The following is a 21,258-nucleotide window of genomic DNA, read 5'->3' as shown; positions in this document are numbered from 1 at the left end:
TGATAGCCCCATCTGCTGGTGAGAAGCTCTTAACAAAGAGGAACAATAATTATATGAAAGGTGACAGAAGGAGAAAAGGATCCGGACCCTCATGTAAAATGCACAAAGAGGTTATTCATGTGTCCTGTTGACGGATCCAACATCAGCAAAGTGACCTTTAACTGCAGCAGCTGGTGGCGCAGAGGAAACGCGGGTCTGTTTGAAGTGACCGCTGATGGTCACAAGTTACACAAAAATGTAGAAAACATTGAACATTTTCACATCTTCCTGACTTCAGATTGCTTTTCATTCTATTAAAAAGAAAAAATCATCTTTAACAGCACAATTGGAAAAAACCAAATAAAAAAAAGTCTGTTTCTCTTGTTTCAAGAGGCAAAAAAGGTGATAAATATTCTGTCTTTCATTGTTTCTCTTCAAACCCAAAGCAGCCAGTCTGACATTATTCTGTCAAAGTGTTTTCAGTGTCTTGTTACTTTTGATGTGTAATTAATGAGAACAATTACAACAAAGTTCTTGCACATCAGAAAGTCTTGACAGGTGATTAAAAACTCTCCTGTTAATATCTGCTTCACAGATTCTTGCAAAGCGTTATTAAGAGTTATTAAGTATAATTCTTGAAGCTGCCTGGTTAAAACCAGTTTTAAAACTGCAGTAAACCTACTTCAGATAGTGATCACATGATCAATCTTAATTTTAACATCTTCATTGGGGAAATATAATTTTACTGCAGAGTACATTAAGCTGCTGAAATGATTTATTAGCAGATTTGTTAACAGTTTTGAAGCCGAAGATCCACATTTATGGATTCCAGTTTCTCAAATGTGAGAATTTCCTTTTTTTTTCTCAATTTTTGACTAAATTCAGTATTTTTGGATTTGTTGACTGTTGGTTAGACACAAACTGAAACGCCACTTTGGACTCTCAGACCTTTTTTTTTTTTTAACTTAACTGACATTTTATATTATCAAGTGATGAATTGAAAACAAATTAATCATTAGTTACTGAGCTGGTTACGGAGGACCACAAGTCTCACAGAAATAAAATAATTAAAATATCAGATAATGAATTACTTTGTAATCTAGTCTATGTATTTATGGATTAATTAATTTGTAAATAAATTATTAATTCCTGTTTTTATTGTACAATTAGATAATCAATTAGCTTTATTACTATTTCCATGACACTTGTGGTCCTCCATACTGCTCCATTCAACTTCAGTTATTCTAAATGAAAACAAGTCAACACTCTACATCTACATTATTAATTCATTAATTATTAATTAATTCATCTACATTAAATATTTTAAGCTACGACTGATTCGGGGCTGAAACTACCAATTATTATTGATTAATGTGTTTTTTATGATTAACCACTTAATCGTTTGGCCTATAAACTGACAGCAATCTATGAGTTTCAGAGTCTAAAACAGAAAAACCTCACACCAGAGAATTTTTACTACTTTTGCTCAGCTAATCTAAATGTTTTAGCTTTAAACTGCTCACCTGTAGAGTGATGTTGAAGTGACTGTGAGGAATAATAATACAGGAACCACAGGTATAGAAACACTATTTGCACATATTTTTATTTCCACGGTTCTCCTCTAGCATTTTTTTTTTTACATTATTATTTTTTTTTACATAAGAACAGACTGTTATACACAGATATTGAAGCAGGGAAAAGGGGGTGAGGGAAGGAGACGAAAACCATACAAAATGGTGTCTACTCAAGCACAACAAAATCTATGTGTATAAAATTGTGTGGGTTGTTCCACTGTGGAGGCACCAACCACTACCTCAATTCACTTTTTAAATAGATTAATAAAAATACAATCTTTTAAATGGACCTTTAAAGTGAACTGCAAAATTAAAGAAGATCTAGAGGCATGATGACTGATCAGTAATGTAGGACAATGAGGGTCGATGGCGCCACGCAGGAAGGGAGAAGTTGTGGCTGAGTTCAGAGGTGGAATTACCCCCAAAAACAATTTCTTTTTTTTTTTTTTTTTTTTTAAAAATGGCACACAGCAACTAGCGCTGGCTACTTTTCACCATATACTTGTACACTCAACATGATCAATAACGGCACACATTGGGGGAGGAGAAAAAAAACAAAAACACAGTCTTGTGTATTTTCCATTCGTTCTCATTCGCCTGCCTTCAAAAAACATTTGCTCTCCATGCTGTAGTGCTTCGTTGTTAGACATGTTTTAGTGGAGAGAGCAAAGGGAAAAGAAAAAAGAGATGAAAGTGTGCATCTGTCTGTCTGTGTGTGTGTGTGTGTGTGTGTGTGTGTGTTTGAAAGGTGAGGGGTAGAGAGCAGCGTTGTGTGACAGTGGTGGGGATTTGGCTCCATGCTTTAAAAAAAAAAAAAAAAAAAAAAACATGGCGCACAATCCGTTGAACACATACAGGTCTGTCTGCAGAACGTCATCTGGATCAGCAGAACTTCCTACAGTCTGCAACCAAAAAACACACCGGCCTCGGCATCAAGTTCCACACCGCCTAACTTCTCTCGCAGCAGCCCGCTGAGGACGTGCGGCTCATAAATACTCAATCTACAGATACCTAGCTAGAACATTTTTCACTCTTGCATAACACGGAGACCACATACACACATACAAACCACCTATGTGTATCTCAGTTGATGACTTCACAGTCCACTATGACACACTGGTCAACCACATATCTCCATTAGGTGATGCTTCACCAGACTGATCATCAGTTCTCCAGTTTCAAAGCAGCACAGGGAGGTAACTGGAAGGCGACGGGGGGGGGGGGGGGGGGAACAGGGACAGCCCTCCTGGAGTCACAGAGCTCGGGAATGTCGGTGTGCCTTCTGTTTTTTTTTTTGTTTGTTTTTTTTTTCTTTGTTTTTAAAAATAGTGTATCATTTCAAATCACAGATCCTTTGATTAACCTGGCTGAGGTGGAGCGGGGGCCACCTTGTTCTGAGGAACCAACATGGCCGCCCTTTGCTCGAGTCAGGGAGGCCAGTTTACCAACAGCCCCCCACCAGCAGCACTGTGGTCTGCTCTGAGGCCCCTGGCTGTCTGCCTGCCTGCTGGCCTTCCTGCCTGGCGGCGGGTTAAGCGGTTATCTTGGACTTGGAGGATGGAGCCATGCACAGAGTGGCCTGTGGGATATGTGGAGAGAGCCTGGAGCTAGGGGCGCCTGGGACCCTGTCATCTGTTGGCTGGGAAGTAGTTAGGGTCCAGGTAGTTGTAGCCTGCGCTCTGTGGCAGGCAGTAGTCCCTGTCCAGAAAGGTTTCTGGCTGGTACACCGGTTCCAGGTGGTGGTTAGGCTTGTGGGTCTCTGTCTTGAACAAGCTGGTAGAAGACAAAAAAGAGAAACTGTCACCGAGTGTAAAAAGCCGACGTCTTGGCAGTCTAACGATTTTGTAGTCAAGAAGGATTAAGTCATAAATGTCAGAGAACAGAGTAGCTGAGCGATTTGACTTCAATACCTGCTGCTGACCAGGCCAGGTTATCAGCACATGTTAGATTAATAACTCAAGAATAATAAAAACTAAAGCATTTTAAGTGTCATACAAATGTTCCAAATAAAATCATTAAATGTGCTGATAAACACTTTGACATTTAAAAAGTAGAGATAGCTTTGACTTTTTTGATACTGAAGCCAATTTTATAACCAGGTTTCAGTGCTGATAGTTAAATGTCACTTTAAATTATTTTTTCTTCTTCTTCTCAAACCTTTTCACAGCTCAGTGTTTACTGCTTAAAAGCCTGAACAGAAGTTTGCCCTGACAAAATGATATATAGACTGAACAAAGGCTAAAGACAAAAGCTCTTAAAATAAGTAAACAGACTATATCATAATATTAATATATACTGTGAGAATATTTTTATTATATCTTTTCTGGAAAAGATATTAAAAACTGTTTATGCACAAAATATTCAGACAGGAATGTCTGTCTTTGGCTAATCAAGTTCATGAAATACATGAAAAATAAAAAGGTCCATTAACACATTGATGCAAAACTCAAAATTCTATATTACAATAACACAGTCACACCATCATTTACAACATTACCCATAGATATTAAAAGGTAGCTACCACAGTATAAACGCTATAGAAAAATCTCAGATGGTTTGCAAATGAATATAGTCACATTGTGTATATATATAAATATAAAATTATCATTTTGGTCAACTAAGAAGCTGAATATGACAATTTAACTCTCATGACAGAGGTGGAGGGTCTCACCAGTCGGAACAGTTGGAGCAGAAATCAACCGAGCTGTCCTGCGGACAATCCTGACAGTGCCACCGCACTCCCTGGATAGGCTCCATGCCGCAGACATCACACTGCACACAACACATGCACACACACACACACAAAATAAGCTTCACAACTCAGTGATGCAAAATCAACAGCTGACAACTACTGAAACTATGATAGAAAAAAAATGTTGTTCCTGAATGGATCAACACACTTGAATGTCTTCTGACTGACACAAAGAGCCCAAATTCCACACTAATACCAAAACTACAAAATATAATACTAATACTGTCAAAATGAAATGCTACACTATTCACTACTGCTGATATTACAAATGTCAAATCAAGAAGCAACTGCAGTAACATGTTCTTCCCAATTTAAAATCTCAAAGCACAAAAAAAAGAGTTGATGCATTCACATCAGTTACTTTGTTCCATTTATTTAGTTTCCTTTGTCAAACTTAAGCACAGTGGAAGCAAACTGAACAAGGCAGAGCCGAAACATCTGTGCTCAAGTTAGATGAAGAAAACTAAATAAAAGGAAAAATATAACAGATTCGGTATGCAAACCCTTTTTTGTGCTTTGAACTTTTATTTTTGGTTGAGCACGATGTTCTTTACTTTTACTTTGCCAATTTAAAATCTGAAAATGTCACGATGTCCTTGCCAGCCTCCTTCACTTTTATTGTTTTATTGTGCACTGTTATTTGTAGGACAATACTGCTAAAAACCTGAGCAGTTCTGCCATTTTTAAGTACACTTGCCAGTTTGAACATACTACAGAATCATAACACTGTTAGAATTAATACATCGTTTGAAATTAGGGTGGACTGCGTACCTGTTGATCAGTGTACAATCCCTCTAACTCATAATGTGATTTTATTATCCCACATGCAGATAAAATTAAGTGTAAACTAATGCAGATGCTTCACCTTGTATCCTACATGCCGAACCCCGACCTTATCCTCCTGGATCTCCTGGAGCTTCTGTTTTTTCAGCCGCTTCAGCTCCAAAAGCTCTTTGTACTCTGGCAAATTTCTAAACTCCACAGGTATTCCCTCTTCATCCTGGGAAGGCACACACACATACACACACACACAAAGTAAAGGACAGAGGAGATAACTGATAGGCATCAGGACATCTGCAGACAAAATATCTCTACATAACTCCAGGGATCCCATCTGACAGGGATATTCTCTCGATGTTTTATAGCCTACACGCAAATTTGCTGCCATTATTGATCAGACTAAATTAGATAAACAAGAGAAAATTATCCATAAACACCAATCTAGTTTTTCTTCTGTTTGAGCAGCAGTGTTGTTGTAAGCAGAGATTGTCTTTCAGCTGAAAGTACACAAGTGATAACCTCTGTGTCCTTCAAAAAGACACAGAATCTCTCTGCTAGCTCCAGCCTGTTGGGAGGGAAATTTCATAGGTGGTAAAAGTTTAAAGGTGCAGCTTAATTTTCAGAAAAACTATCAGACTTCTGGGTTTTGACGTGAATTGGCTTTGTGAGAATCTTGCTTAGCTGCAGACACGTTTGGCCTCAGCGGATTTCCATTCCATCCTACGGACACGGCCAAAGTAAAGGACAACCTGGTGAAGTGGGGAATTATTGTGGCCCATGCTGGCAACACCTTTATGACTTTACTTTATACCGGCGGTGTCAGAGGTTTTGTTAACGCGCTGGTGGAGCCGGCAGCCTGTGTTCTCAGCAGGCCACGGCGACCCGGTTTTACTTAAAGGTTACTGCCATCAAAGGGAAAGAAAGAAAATGTCAGCGCCTGGATAACAGCGAGCGTCTGCTCTGATTTAACTGTTCTCAATAGTACACACTGCCCTGATTGGAGTGAGGGGAAAAAAAAAAAAGTAGACACACATGATCAAGAGGCAAAAGCTTCATTTCATCCAAAAGTGTTAAAATGCAGTTAAGAAAGAGAGAGAGGGACAGCCTGTCACAGGAAAGGAGTTGTAAGTGATAAAAGCGGGGAGCACAGACGCAGTTTGTTTCACCTTGTCTGAAACATATTCAAATGAACTAGTCTAGGTATAAATGCACATAAAATTCAGCTTTCATCAGTATACATCTTACAGGTGACTGATTACGGGAGAAAGAGTGTGTACGACTGTGGGCGGTGAGAGAGAGAGAGAGAAGGAGGAGATGCAAGCTTGTGATTTGCTTAATTAAGCAGTAAAGTGCCACAGTCTGGTTGATGATCAGTGACACAGAAAAGTAAAGTGGATGTGATCAGTCATAACCTCCCAGGCCAAATAAATGGGAGTTGGGTGTGCAAAAATAAGTGCACTTTTTGAAAATTATGAAAAAAAAATATGCCGTGGCTTTCAGGAAATTATTGCACAGAGAGAAACAGAGAAATACAAAGAGGGAGAACTGACCGAATCATCAGCAGAAGGGTCCTGCATGCTGCTGTAATATGCCGACCGCTCGTCGTCTTCGTCCATGTAGACCGGAGGCTCATAGGAGGTCAGGAAAGTGGACGGCCGGTACAGGTGCTTGTTAAGGTGATGCTGCCTCTTACTGGATGCCTGAGGAACAAACACGTATGGTTGCGAGGGCATTTCATTAAAGTTGTACCATTGTTTCTTATGGAAATAAATGCAACAACTTTTACTACATTCAAATGTAAAAGCACTTTTCCAAGTACACAAAAACACATTCATGAGGAAAACCACTCATTTTCATGAGATTAGTAATTCAGTGCGGTTACACGCTTCAGTAAACAAGGTAAGAGTTACCTTTTTAGTGTACATGCACAGGTTGGGTGTTCTTCCAGGCACAGGGATACCAGCTTTTGTCAGTTTGATGAAGTACTTTTGAACCCTACTGGCAACCTGGAATGTTTTAACAGGAAAATGGCTCTGTTAATGATTTCTGAAAACTGAGGAACAGCTGCTTAAGGTAATTGAGGTCATGCACATCTATCATCCAGGTTCTTGCAGTGAGTGCAGTTATCACACAAGTCAGTGTGTACACTCGGGCAATTTTACAGTCTGTTTCCATAGTAAAGACAGCTAGATTTGTCAAACACAAGACAGGTCAACTGGTTCACAGACAACCAAAAAAATATGTTGTTTCACTGGAAACAGTCAATGTCAGCGAAGACAGTTTTTGTCAGGCGTAGGTCATGTTTAAATTTGTTGCTTTCTTTCTGCAAGTCTTAGCAGCAAATTCTGCAATTTCTTGTTGTGTTTTTACACTTTTTTGATTCAAATAAATCTGAAAGAAGCTGGTAATTAGAGTGCATCACACAAGTATCATTTTTTGTAGTTAGCCCTGAATCTCTCTTTGTCACCTGTTTTGCTGTTCGATTGCCGAGTTCATCTGCAATCTTCTGCCATCGTCTGGACTCCACTTCCTCCGGAGGGAACTTAACAAGAAGCTGCTCCAGTTTTTTCTAAAAAATAAAAAATACAAAATACAAAACATCAGGTAAAAACTAATTACAGACAAATGCAGATTTCTTTACTGCACAATTGACAATAGTCAACATTGGTAAGTTAGTGTTTAATATATATCTACTATGCTTTTATTACAAACCTTATATCCAACACTCAGAAACTGCCTTTGGAGAAGGTTGGTAACACAGATGAGCACATTTCAGTGCTTGTAAAATATATGTATTTGTTTCCCAAGTATTAGAGTATGTAGTATGTATATTACATACATTTAATAATAAATTGATTCTTTTCCCCAAAAATCAAAGTGAGAAATGGTGCCATGAAATTAAACTTTTTATATCTACAATAAAATTTTAAATGTTTCTATACCGATTAGACCTGAAACAATAAGTTGATTACTTGGCAAACTAATTATAAGTATTTTCATAATCAATCATTTAAGTCATTTTTCTCAGTAAAAATGCAGAAACTGGTTCCAGCTCCTCAGATGTGACTGTTTGCAAGTTTGCTCAGTCTTCTAGGATCGTAAATTGCATATTTAGTGGTTTTGGACGGCTTGTGGAACAAAACAAGCAAAACCAATACATCACCTCTGGCTCTGGGAAATTCTAATGGGCTTTTCACTATTTTCTGCCATGTTCTACACCAATCGATGAATCGCTTAATTGTAAAAATATGCAGATTATTCAATAGTGAAGAGTATTATCACTGTTCCTGCACATACTTGTTTATTCATTTGGCTGTTGACATATAGTACAACATCTTCCACTCTTGCTACTTACCTGTTCCTCCACAGTCCACAGCTGGTTAAATGTGTCAGGCTTGTTTGAATGACAAATCCTCCCCCTGATCATCTGTAAAGAAAACACCAGTGACAGGCATGTTAAAAGACTGACATGGTACAAAAATAATAGGCACTCTGACATTTGAGGAGATCCGTACATATGAACCACTTGGCACTCTGAATCCGTCAGTTTGACAGAGAAAGCCCGGCTGTCAAATGTGACTGGAGATGTGTCATTGGGAAGACGCAGAAAACAGCAACTCTTTGACTCAGTCAAGTCTGAGAATGCAAATGGGCTCGCACAAAATAAACAGAGAGAGCAACAGAAATAATCAAAGAGTTGTTGGCTTGGTGCTTAAAGCGCAGACACATACACACGCACATATAACAGGCAAAATAAGACATAATCAGAGTGTGTGAGAGAGGCAGCTCCTCACGTTTCCATAGATACTGTCTTTGGTGCTCACATGTGCTGCATTCTTAACTATGTCAAGAAGCACGGATGGGGGAGATGAGGTTGGAGGGGGCCAGGCTGAGGAAAATGGTAATAACCTGATGATTTGTAGGGCAACCTGCAGGAGAGCGGTGACTCACCAGCTACAGTTCGGAGCGGCTGTAGCTGCATCTGCACTAATGATATCCTGGGAGACAATCACAGCTGTGACGACAGCTCCAGCTTGTGTGTGTCGTACAGATTATTTTAGTAAGGAGGCTGAGGCATACCTGCGTTTGCCTGCCGTTCTCTGGGGCGTCACTAGTGGGCAGAGAGGAGTACATGGTGGAGGATTCGCCTTCCTTCTTGGGCTCCACAGGACTTTTTGGTCGAAGTGGTAAACCTGAAGTGAGGAGATGAGCAGAATTGGTATTTTTAAGACTGTAAAATAGCAGAAGAGTCTCTTTTGTGTTCATTTTGAAACAGGATATTCTCCAAGATAAACAACAAATAACTTATATAAATTAAATGAATTCACTGTCATTCCTGAATTTATACGTGCCTTGGTCAAAGATCAGCTTTAGCCGCCTGGTTTTGCGTTTTTTGTCGCAGAACTCTCTCTCAAAATCGCCGAGGCCTGAGGTGTACTGCTCCCACGCAATGTCAGGGACCTGGACGACTCGCTGGGGACACGGCAAACCTAGATTCACCTGAGGATGACCAGAATCGAGTGTCACAATCTTTTTTTTAATCTGCAAGTAAATTTATAAACTCTATTAATTTTACTTCGACAAGGCAAGAAAATAAACGGCAGATGAGAGACCAACAAACAAAGTCAGACATGCTTATATGTTTTGGGACATTTTCTACTTTTGTGATGCTAATACTTATGTTGTGATCACATTGCTTTTAAATCCAGTCCTTGATAATTCAATCCAGCAAAAATTGTAAAGATTTTTTTTACAGGTTTGTCCTTCTTAACCTTTAGCTCTGGGAACAGGGACTTTTTAGTGATTCCTATTCAATAGAATACAATGTGCAGGTCAGTCCCCTCAATCCCCTACAATCCCCTCTCTTGAGGGGGACCTGCAGGTATGTGCAGGTCCCCCTCAAGAGAGGGGATTGACAGTTGTTTGTTGTGGAGGTTGAGCTGAAACAAAAGGTTTCACCAGATAATTTCACAACCTCGTTTTCATTTTTGCATGCACAATTTCATACTCCATGTGAATAAAATTAGATACGCCCACAAGTAAACAATACCATTTTTATGTGGGTGCTTGATTTAGGCTTCTGAAGCAGATGTTCTGATTTTATTTAGTGGCCACAATTTCCTGATTGCATAAGTTTATTTATTGACTTGCAAGTAGAAAAGATGGATATTGAGCACATCCAACCCTAGATGTGTGCAGGTGCAGGGCAAAGTGTTGCTGAGTCATACAGTGGAAAATGAATAGCAATCTGCACACTGAATATAACAGGCTCCCAAATATTTATTCAGCAACATCTCAACCAGCAAGGTAACCCTCAGGCAAAAACTAAAAACAAGATCTTGAGCACAATGTCTCAGAGAGGACTTGATGCATTGTAACAGACCAAACTTAAAACCTCCACAGTGTATTTGCAGTTTTAAGCAACTCATTCAGTTAAGGTGTTTGTTGCACAAATTAAAACATAAAAAAATACAAAATACACTTTTCTGTTGTGCATTTCAGTGTATCAAGAACACAGGTTTGTATTTTTGTTACCCTTTTCTGCAGCTGCTCCACAAAGCTGATGGGATCGGCGAGTGCCTCCCTCTGGTGACGTGCCAAAGTCTCCAAGTCCAGGATGGCCTGTGTGCGCTGGGCCTCCAGAACTCCAATGGTCTGCAGCAGCCTCTGATAACTGAGGGAAGCAAGGTTAGACAAGAGTGGAAGGAAGGGACTGCTTACATTATTTAACCTCAAACTTGCAATGCTGCAGTGCATCAAACTTTTAGACCCCAGACCATGCATAATTCATTCACGGTGCTGAGAAACCAAACACAAGGCATTCTCCAGACCTTTCCATCAAATTTGAAAATAATATATAATGAAGTATAATAAAAAAAGGTGTTTGTGTGTGCTAGTAATTCTTGACATTCTCTGGAAATTATGCAAACATGATCTTGTCCAAGCAGCCACTTTGGCGGATACCTAGCACATTTGGAGTTACTTTTCTAGTCTGGCCATCAAGAACTAATTTAAGCGGTAAGAGAAAATACATTAAAACACTGGTCTGATTTATAACTGTGCACATCATCACTCAGATTTCATAGCAAATATCAAAATCTTTGCATGTCAAACAACTGGGTTTTGCAGTGCTTGAGGAGCACTTCAGAGCTGTACAAGTCTGACCTTTCCACTTACACCCTCTGGGGCAACAGGAGAACTGCAAACTGAGCTGTCAATGACTAAGTGTGGTACTGACTCAAAGACCTTACAGTGTGAGCAGAGCTGGAGGAATCGACAGGAATGTGACAGCATCCTACATGACTATAACCTAATGCAGGTGCTCAGTGAAGCAGAGTGGATCAATCTCCCCTAACAGGACATGAATGAAAATCAATGCGCGGGACACAATTTATTCAACAGCTGTCGGTGGTTTAAAAATCCTACAAGCAAAACATTCAGACAAGTCAACTGTGTTTAACCTCATATCCCTTCATTAGTTACAGAATGCAAGCTGTAAATCTTTCTCTGCGATACTGGCACCAAAACATACTACTGTATATTTCCTGTACAACAGCGAGATTCTGATTTAAGTGTGAGATTTCTGTAAAAGAAAGCAGCAAGCATGTTGACTTCCTCAGATGAACAGATGATCTGTGCATTAATCTGTTTGGGGGATGAGGAGGACTTGGCTCTGCTTCTCAACACTCTGGACTCCCTCCAGGTGTCCAGGGACAAGCCTGGTGTACCATTACAAAAACTGGTGCCAAATGAAAAGCTGTCCAGGACAATAGTGTTGTGAACTCAATGCCTTATAATCAAGGATTGGGGCTTGAAAACTTAACAAGATAGGAGCGAAGGGAACGCTCTCAAAATCCACAAAGCTGTAAGATGCAAATACAAGATGTTCTGTATAAACATCAATCATGTCAGTGTCAATTTTCCATATTAAAACACCCCAAAACCGCCTAGTCATGCTTCCCTAAAAATGACTCCTCGCTGCATTGATCTGAGCCTTCAAAAGATTCCTCTTACTCAGCACAACCAAACCTTGGCATGTCACTGAAACTTGATCGAATTATCTTGCAATACGAGAGCTGTGAAATCTTATTCTAAAGCCATTAGCCAAATTTGAAACATTCACCAATACTAGTGACAAAGACAAAAAGAGACCTCAGCTGATGATGTCTCTAAGCCCCTAAAGTCCGGTGCCCCTCCTCCTATGAAGATGCATCGTGAAATCAGCTGACCTGACACAGTGCGGTTAGCAGAGCCTGACTGAGCGCAGCATGGGACCTGTCCAACAACACAGATATCCAGTCCTGCATGACAACTGACATCAAAACTAAGAATACAGCTCAACACAGAGAAATTATTTTCCTCTATAACAACTCAACTTACTGAGAAAAAAAAGGGAGAGAGAGCAGATACAATCAGCATTGTAATTTTAACATCCAATCTCCCTTTGGAAATCTGACAATTGGCAGCTAATACACACAATCACAGCGCCAGATTGAAGGTGGAAATGAAATAAAAAAAACAGATAAAACCTACATAATAAGACAGGAGATCTACTTAGAGGCTCACCAATATTCCCATAATAACTGACAAATGACTCTGAAAACAACAGATATAATTAAACATGGTGAAAACCCAGATAAGCTTATATGCCAGTTCAATGTTTCCTGCCATCTGTTTTCGGAATTAAGGGCTGGGTGTGTCTGCTGACAAAAAAAAAAAAACCTTTAGGTCATAGCCAGGATTAGGTTATTTTTCCATTTATCAGAACAAGATTGTCAGCAATCAAAGGATTGTAAGATAAATCTGAGCGGCTGTGAGATAATATATGACAACAGGAAAGAAGAAATATATTGGTCTGTGATTAAAATTAAGAATTTTTTTCTGTTTTTTCTTTAATATCTGCTTGTTTCCTGTGAAATACTGAAAAGTTTACCTCTTCAGGCCTTAAGAGTTATTCAAATTAAACAATCTGATGTATAGAGGAGAAAATTACTCTTTGATTTAACTGCTCACACTACTCATTCAGCCAATGAGGAGAGGTTGCAACCAGACACTGCTTCATTTAAACAGACATCAGCCAAAAAGGTTGGGAACCAATGATGTTTTTGGACACAATAAAACTGATTCTCCTACGGATTAAACCTTGAATAAGACTAAATTGAAAGATTCTTGAGGGTATTCAATGTTACATACATACACAACATATCAGAAAACTCTTAGCAGCTACAAATCCTCATCAACTCAAGTGCATTTCTGGTTTATTCGAAACCACAGACCAGAAGTAACGCAATGATCACAGAATATAGTGACCAACATGTGTGAGAGCAACTTCAACAAAAGATGAGGAGAGAGCAGAATCCCCCGGGGAGCTCCCACATACTCTTTGTTGTGTTTAAGAGCCAGGTGGTCAGACTCAAAGTAATAAACGTCTGGCTCCTCCTCTTCCTCCTCCTCCTCAGCCGCCTGGCTGCGTGTCAGCTCCTTGCTGCTCTCGGCCTCTTTTCCCTCCACAGGCCCACCGTCCTCACCACCTGCCCTGTCTCCAGGATCCATGGACACCGGCTCCTCACTGGAGGGGCCCAAAGAGTCTGAGGGAGCAGGTTCCTCCGCCATGGGGCAGTCCTCCTCCAGCCCTACCACCACCTCCCCCTCCTCCCTCAAGGGACCATTGTCTCTAGGAGGAGAGCTGGGCTTGGAGGAGGAAGCTTTGCCACCAGTGGCAGCCCTCCTGGGTGAAGTCCGCAGGGTGTATCTGTGTTCATAGAGCTCTGTGAAAGAGGGGGGCGTGCTGGATATTGAGGGGTTACACCCTGGCTCTGTGGGGGAGGGGGTTGTTGCTAGTGGGGGTGTAGTTTCTCCTGAGTTGCTGTTGTTGTTGTTGTTGATTGGACTACTGTTCATGTTGTTGTTGGTGGTGGTGGAGGAGGTGGAGGCAGCAGCTTCCTGCACTGGTGTTAGCGGCCGGCCGTTGGTATCGCTCTCGCTCTCCGTCACCTGCTCCTCGTGGGCCAGACACAAGGGGTCCCCCACCACATCGACCTCCACCTCCTCCACCTCCTGCTCCTTGGCCACGACCAACTCAGGGACAGGATCCTCTGGAACAGCCTCAAACGTCGGAGCAGATGAGGCTGACGATTCCCCTGAGCCAGGGACCTCCATCTGCACAGGGCCAGAGTTTCTACAAGGCACAGCGGGGTCAGGGGATGAGGGAGCCCCCGTCTGACTACCGTTGAGCAGCGACGGGCAGTTGGTGGCAGAGGCGGGATTTGCACTTGGCTCTTCAGTGAGTGTGCTAGGTTCCTCTGTTTTATTCTCTCTGAGTCCATTAGAGGCCTTGTGAGCGTTTGGGGGCTGAGCTGCCCCGTCACACTCCACATGACCATCCTCTGCCGTCCCCCCTGTCAGCTCACCTTCCTCTTTACTGAGGACTGGTGAGGCAGGAGCTGTGTTAGCAGAGTTTTGGCTGGAAAGTTCTTCACTACTGTTGTCCTTGCTAGGCTCTGGGACAGAGACCGGACTTTCAGATTTCAGAAGCTCAGGGTCCTCCTCGTGTCCCTGAGACTCTCCAGAGCGGGAGCATCGCTTGGCCCTTTTAATTTGAGGAGAGGCATCCTGCGCCCCCTTCCCTCTATCACAGTTCTCGGACTTCTCAGGACTATTGTCTTTTTCCAAACAGGACACACCCCGCTTCCTGGAGCTGGTCCATTGCTCTGCCTCAGCTGCAGAAGCATTTGAGTCAGTTAACTTTCCCTGCAATGAGGCCTGCTGCTGGCCATCCTGCTCAGTGTCCTGCTTTGTATCATGCTTGGTGTCCTGTTTAGCATCTTGCTTTGACTCCTGTTTGGTGTCCTGCCTTGACTCCTGCTTGGCGTCCTGTTTAGCGTCTTGCTTCGACTCCTGTTTGTCGTCCTGCTTCGACTCGTGCTTGGCGTCCTGTTTAGCGTCTTGCTTCGACTCCTGCTTGGCGTCCTGCTTCGACTCCTGCTTGGCGTCCTGCTTCGACTCCTGCTTGGCGTCCTGCTTCTTCTTGGGCGAACGGGCCCTGGGTAGCGGAGACACGGAGGTCTCCTCCGGCTGGGCGATGCTGCGGTTCCTGAGGGTTCGACCACAAAAGTTCTCATCCAATCCATTGAGCCCCACTGATGACCTTGTGACGCGCGAAGAACGGGACGCGGCCATACTACGGCGGGTGCCTACAGTCTCCTCATCCTGGTGCTCTCTCCTCTGCAGCAGAATGTGGGCACCTGGAAAACACACACAAACACATAGATGCACTTCATTAAGGCAGTATAATCACTGAATACTGTAAACCTTTACAGCTCAGTGAATACACCGCAGCACTAATGTTCCAAGGGTTTTAGGTTTGATTGTTTTCGCTGGCCAGCCAAGCTAAAAACAAATCCAGGAACTGTACCCTAAGATGTATTTCAAACAAAAGCGTCCACCAAAAAGGCCCTTGTTAAATACCGCTCGGGTCATTTCTCAGCTCACACCAAAGGGGTATTGATTTCTCCTGTCATTGTAGCTAAGCAACACCTTCTGTCCACAGGCAAAACCAGATGTCTTATCACAGGTCTGTACATAAGAAATACATGTAAAAAGGTGTGAGATTTTACGCTGGCAGAAGACAAAACAGGAAATAATGTCAGATCATCCACCTAGCCTAAATGACCAGTCACAAAATCTCTTCAGACAACTCACAAATGTGACAGCATTGAGGCTCATCTGTATGTGCTTTGATAAAGGTGACTCCAGTGCAGCGAGCACCTTAAAGTAGTGAAAATCCCAAAAGCTGGCAAGCAGTTGATTTTTTTAACTGCACTAAAATTATTATATACAGAATGTGTATATTAATGAGGGCATATTTATCTTCTCTTCATCATTATTTTTTTTATCATTATCACTTATTTTATTTTTAATTTGTTTTTATCACATTATCTCTTATTTTGTCACACAAAGAATAAATATAGTTTTCTGGCTGACTGATTTCTGACAGAGAAGCTACCTTGTAATTCTTACTTCCAATTCATTAGAGATAAGACTGCAGACATTGATTTGTCATCATGCGCCGTAGGCTGTTTATCTCGTTATGACAGGTGTGCTGGAGGACCATGAGACTGCAATCCCTCTGCAACTTATCAAAACATATAAAAACTGAAATGCTCCGACAACGAGACTCCTACACAAGGCTGAGAGGATCAGAGTGTGGACAACCATAGAAGCTTAGGACATGACGATTAACTTCCTGACACAATTTACACAACAACAAAGCCATCCCAAATTCGCTCTGTGTGTTGCTGCGGAATCCTGCAGATGAACTACAAAAAAGAAATCCTCGCTTACAATGCAAACTGTAAAATGAACACCAGCCAAATGCTGCCAGCCATAAATAAGATGTCAATCTTGGATATCTTATTCTATATAAAATGATCAGTTTCATAGATAGAGTACAATCTTCATGCACTAACAATTCAACTGCAATCTAGGTCAGACAATCCATGATTATTTCACTATGTCAACACCCTAACCAGTTTATCTTATCATGATTACATTAAATAATTATTATCATTCAGAGTCAGGTTATGCTACAAAATAACTAGTTACTACAGCTTGTTGTCTGAACACTTGAAATTAAAATTGAATTGTTTATAGTTGTCCAAAACGGACGCTCAAAGGCAGAGTGAAAAACCAGCACCCATAGAGGGAGATGAGATACAATATTGTATTAAAATGGGGAGTAGCAGCGCACATTTTCAGACAGTCTCACCAGGAAGACATTCATAGTGTTGCACTTGCATGTTCACATGAAAAGTGACAAAAATAGTTCAAGAGAAGTTCAAACTCTGGCTCCTTTCTCCCCTCCATACACCTGGCCAACAGTATTAAATGAGTGTGAATGTCAGATCGTGGGTTTTAGAGAGGGGTAAACATAACTTGATTAAAAGAGCAGAGTCACTCATCCACCTTATATACACACTGATCATTAATAGATATGTACAGTGATCTTATTCTGGTTTCTCTCAGTATTTTGATACCACACATACAGCAGCATAAATGTCACGTAGTTAAGTAGATGCAAAGCAATATGTTGCTGACTGTCCTTGAATGACGAAGTAGCTTTCATATTACAAATAACAACAGAACTTATATTAAGGTTGCTTTGGAAATTCATCCATGTGAATAAACGCAAATAAAGTTCCTCCATTTTCCAGATATTGATCCCACAATCAAACAAATTTTAGTGGTTAAATTGAATGTTTGTAAACCATGTACATACCTTAGTCTTAATCTACGTATTCATGATAATTAAATTATGTGTGTGCATGTAAACTTTACAGTAATTAATAAAAGTAGAGGGAACATTTTGAGAATAACAGCTGGTGGACAAAAAAGATTTTTTCCTGCCCTGGTTGGAAAAATCCCCCCATTCCCAATCAACACACACACACAAAAACTTGCCGCTGAAGTATCCTCAAGACGACAAGAAATCACAGCTTCAACTAATAAATCTAACAACAGAGGACAATAAAAACGTGACTCGGTAAAGGTCGTTTTAAAGTGACATGCAGGGAGAAATGATCTCAGTGGTGTCCTCCACAGAAGACACACTGCAGTCTGTTGTAAAGGAGAGAAACGATTGCATCAATTAACATTGTAGTCATGATGTTCATTTACATGAATTCCCAGTGCATCAGTCTGTGGACCGACCTCTGTCAAAACTCATTTAAAAGCTCCTTGTTGCCTTTCCTGAGACAATCCCTCCCTTTCCTATACTGAGCTAACATAGCAACATCAAATCCAAAGGCTATCTTAGCTACAAATACATTTTGATAATACTCCTTCAGGGATCCTACATCATAGTCACCTGGAACAATATGCACTACTACCACATGCACATATTACTCACACTCCACTAAAGACTCCAGCTGAGAAAGCTAATGTGATTTGTCCATGCATAAAATAAGAGAGAGAAAGAAAGAAAAACAGAGGGGGCAGGTTATTCAGACTGAGCACTCACCCTTAGACTCAACACGACAAAACTAATTAAGCCTGCCTGCTCATCTGACCTGCTCTCAAAAAACTAGAAAACTAATCACTACTTCAATATTATTAGGATTACAGTTTCGCTAAATAACCATGTGAAAATTTTGCTCACACTTTACTGCCCCGATAATTAACATGTAGTTGGTATAGATGGAAAGGCCTCAATTAATAATTAATATAGAATAAACTACTGTTGCCTGCAGGTGCCTCTTGGAAATATGAGTTTTGTACCCATGAAACAACGCACAGTAAGTTGTCATTACTTTGTTAATAAGACTACTATCTAAAAACAGGCTCCTGCTCATGTAAACCACACCTGATGGAGGAGTTATGACTGGAATGTCGTAAAAACAAAAGGAGCAGAAGTAGTAAAGACAGTGCGTGGGATTGTTTATTTTTTTATGGTCTGCACTGTTACAAAGTAGTTACGCAATAACTTTCTTTTTGAGAGTAAATTATTTCATAAATACTTTAATGTGACATGGGTGTCCTTGGCTGTTGAACATAGGTGAATTAGCAACCACCTACATGCCTCAACATTAGTTCCCCAATGCATGCATACTATGAATTCTTAAACAGATGCATTTTAAACCAGTGTTTACAAGCATGGAAAAGATAAATCTGGAGGAAAAATTAATTAAGGGGTCACAAGAGGATTGGAGGAATTCATGATTATTTTTTCTGACTTTCTTTCATTTTTGTTTTTTTCCCTTCATGAAATAATGGATGCTTTCAAATCGTTGGGCCTCTAGAAGTCCTTCAAAGCAAGCTGTCTAATATGGAAAAAAGGCACTCTTTGCTTGAACTGCTGCTTATAACTCATGTCAACACTAGGGCCATAACCTCAGACGAGGGGTCGCAAGTACACATTGCTTCATTTTAAAAAGGGTCACAAAGCCAAAAAGGTTGGGAAGCCTTGCTTTAGACCCACAGCTCACCATTTGACTTAAGGGCTTGACCCTGGGATGCCCAGCTAAGATTTTACATGTTCTTTATCTACTGTTAATAGGTATATCACATTAAAACACAGCTGTATTATGGATCAGAGGAACAGTTGCACATATTTCTGAGGTTATATTTAAGCCACTTAAGCATTTAATTATGGTAACTTCTCGTGAATAAATACTAGAGAGATTAAAGTACTCCCTCTGTTTGGAGGAACATCTCAGCACATGTGCACATACTAATTTAACATTTGCAGTACTAGGGTTTTGATTTATTCAACTCTTAACATAAAATACTGCTATGTATAGCCACTGAACCTGACTATGTTAGAGAATAACAACTTGTGCTCACAGGCAGCATTTTAACCACACATTTTTAAAGTGTCAAAGTCGGGAATATGTTATCAGTCAGTGCCGCTGCAGAGACAAAACCCATGTGTGTCTGTAAATTCTCAATCAACCCACTTCCTGTTCTTCTCTAAAGCGCATGTTTGGTTGTGAAGTTATGTTAACACGTGCTGATTACATTACTATTACCATGACAGATCAGGACCTACAAATATGGGTTGTTGGCAAACACAGACACAAACAGGCTTCCAGGAGATTTTAAAGCTGTAAAGTCCAACTGTGCATAAATAAACACACACACACACACACACAACAAGCAAAGTGTGGAGGCTATTGTTGGTAAACCAGCTAAGCTAACGTCCGTAACTGTGAGCTTATGTTGAGAAAATTGTTTTAAAAGATAAACAGACAAGCGGCGTGTTGCTTTACCGTCGTGTTGGACTGTTCATCTGCGTTGCTGACCTGTAGTTCAACACTTCCACAGGGCCTACTGGCAACAAAAACATCCACGAAGCGGTGTTGGTATACATACCGAGGAGACTCGCTCAAATCCCAACATCCCAGCTAATCATCTGCCGCGAGCTCAGTGCCGACAAAAGTTGGAGGCGCGAGGAAGCCGTTAACCACCGACACTAGACCGCGCTGAAGCCGCACGTGCAGCCGGTTAAGTTAACATTAGTTTGCAGCAGGTGAACTCATAAAGTTCACGATTAAAACTTGAATCAGCGACACGTTCAAGCCATACAACCCCCGGTGTTTGACGGAGCCGGGCAGCAGGCTACACACGTTAGCACGAACCAACTTCCAAGCGACCGTTGGCTTGACCTAGCTTGCTGTGTAGCGGGCTAACCTGAGCAAACTAACTTACCGTTAGCTCCTCAAAGCTAAATCTAACACATTAACGCTTCAGACACAAATTGCAGACTGTTGCACCAGTGAAATGTAAATATTAGCTGCCTTACACGTTTCCCATGACACCCAGTGAACAAGTACACACCAGTCTAACCGAGATAGTTGTTTTTTTTCCTCTGAACGACTAACTAGTTGGCCAAGTTAACTAACGTTACCTTCGCTGGTTCTTCTCGGCTATCTGCGATGTAGCTCCATGTTAGCTCCATGTTAGCCCCTTTAACGTTAGTAATATTGGGGACATGCTAGCTTGCTAGCTCGACAACTGCTACACACGTTACGTCCAGCAGAAAGACATTGTATACATGTGAAATAAATAGCAGCTAACATTATGTTTCGCAGAAGTTTATATCCCAGCTGCTGCTTACAGACATGAGTAGCATAGTTAGCAGCCAAGTGATATAACGGTAATTTATAACCAGTTAGCAGCTACGGCTAGCCGCAGCAGCCGAATGCTAGCTGATTGTTCCGCGCACAACTTTGCCGATGTATTCATTTACTGCAAACAATGCCGGTCTTAAGACATTTTTTGGTGGGCTAATAAACTCAGGTTTTTTATCACTGTCTTTACGAAAAGCACCAAAACTGGAGGCTCACTTCTAAAATAGCTTTTGTAGCTCAAGATTTTACACATACCTCACTTCCGTAAATTTGCTGCACGTTCGGCCGCAGCCATGTTTTCAACCCAGTCAACTAGTCGGGGTGTGTGAGCCGATTCAGCCGCGCTCGTCAAAATGCAACACTATACTGTACATTTTTGTCCCCTGCCAAGAGTGCAATCAGTCACAGATTCTCGGGGTACCACATTTAAGTGATGGCCGATGTTTATTGACACTTTATCAGATGGGCAACATACAATTCAGTTCATTTTCCCTGTTTCATTTACCCCTTGTTCATCATACAACAAGCAGAAATCAGCAATGGGTGA

General features: G+C 41.1%; 1 protein-coding gene across 5 annotated transcripts; it reads right to left on the bottom strand.

Moving 5' to 3' along the window:
* Positions 1-1,566: 1,566 nt before the first annotated feature.
* Positions 1,567-21,073, bottom strand: zzz3 (zinc finger, ZZ-type containing 3). 5 transcript variants are annotated; one of them, XM_042427598.1, is made up of 12 exons: positions 20,967-21,073; positions 13,466-15,329; positions 10,621-10,759; positions 9,438-9,585; positions 9,166-9,278; positions 8,441-8,512; positions 7,553-7,654; positions 6,996-7,091; positions 6,636-6,785; positions 5,171-5,305; positions 4,225-4,325; positions 1,567-3,326 (listed from the first exon to the last, which is right to left on the bottom strand). In XM_042427598.1, exons 2-12 carry the CDS (start codon positions 15,262-15,264, stop codon positions 3,182-3,184), a joined length of 3,000 nt encoding a protein of 999 aa, XP_042283532.1. In that variant the 5' UTR covers positions 15,265-15,329; positions 20,967-21,073; the 3' UTR covers positions 1,567-3,181. The 5 variants fall into 5 exon arrangements, with proteins under 5 accessions (XP_042283532.1, XP_042283533.1, XP_042283536.1 ...); XM_042427599.1 differs by lacking the exon at positions 20,967-21,073 and adding an exon at positions 20,489-20,902; XM_042427602.1 differs by lacking the exon at positions 20,967-21,073 and adding an exon at positions 20,384-20,402 and having other exon boundaries at positions 9,166-9,277; positions 9,437-9,585.
* Between the last annotated feature and the right edge of the window lie 185 nt (positions 21,074-21,258).

Source organism: Thunnus maccoyii, chromosome 12, assembly GCF_910596095.1.
Source record: "Thunnus maccoyii chromosome 12, fThuMac1.1, whole genome shotgun sequence".
In the NCBI taxonomy this organism is placed as follows: Eukaryota; Metazoa; Chordata; class Actinopteri; order Scombriformes; family Scombridae; genus Thunnus; species Thunnus maccoyii.
The sequence above is the reverse complement of the archived record's forward strand: the minus strand, read 5'-3'. Positions and strand labels throughout refer to the sequence as shown.

What these genes read in the sequence shown, in the direction of transcription:
- zzz3 (XM_042427598.1), bottom strand. Translation starts at nt 15,264, where the DNA reads ATGGCCGCGTCCCGTTCTTCGCGCGTCACAAGGTCATCAGTGGGGCTC. An exon ending in GCTCTTAAACACAACAAAGA is followed by an intron (nt 10,760 to 13,465) that starts GTATGTGGGAGC and finishes TGCTTCCCTCAG; the next exon opens with TTATCAGAGGCTGCTGCAGA. An exon ending in AAAGCTGATCTTTGACCAAG is followed by an intron (nt 9,279 to 9,437) that starts GCACGTATAAAT and finishes TCCTCACTTCAG; the next exon opens with GTTTACCACTTCGACCAAAA.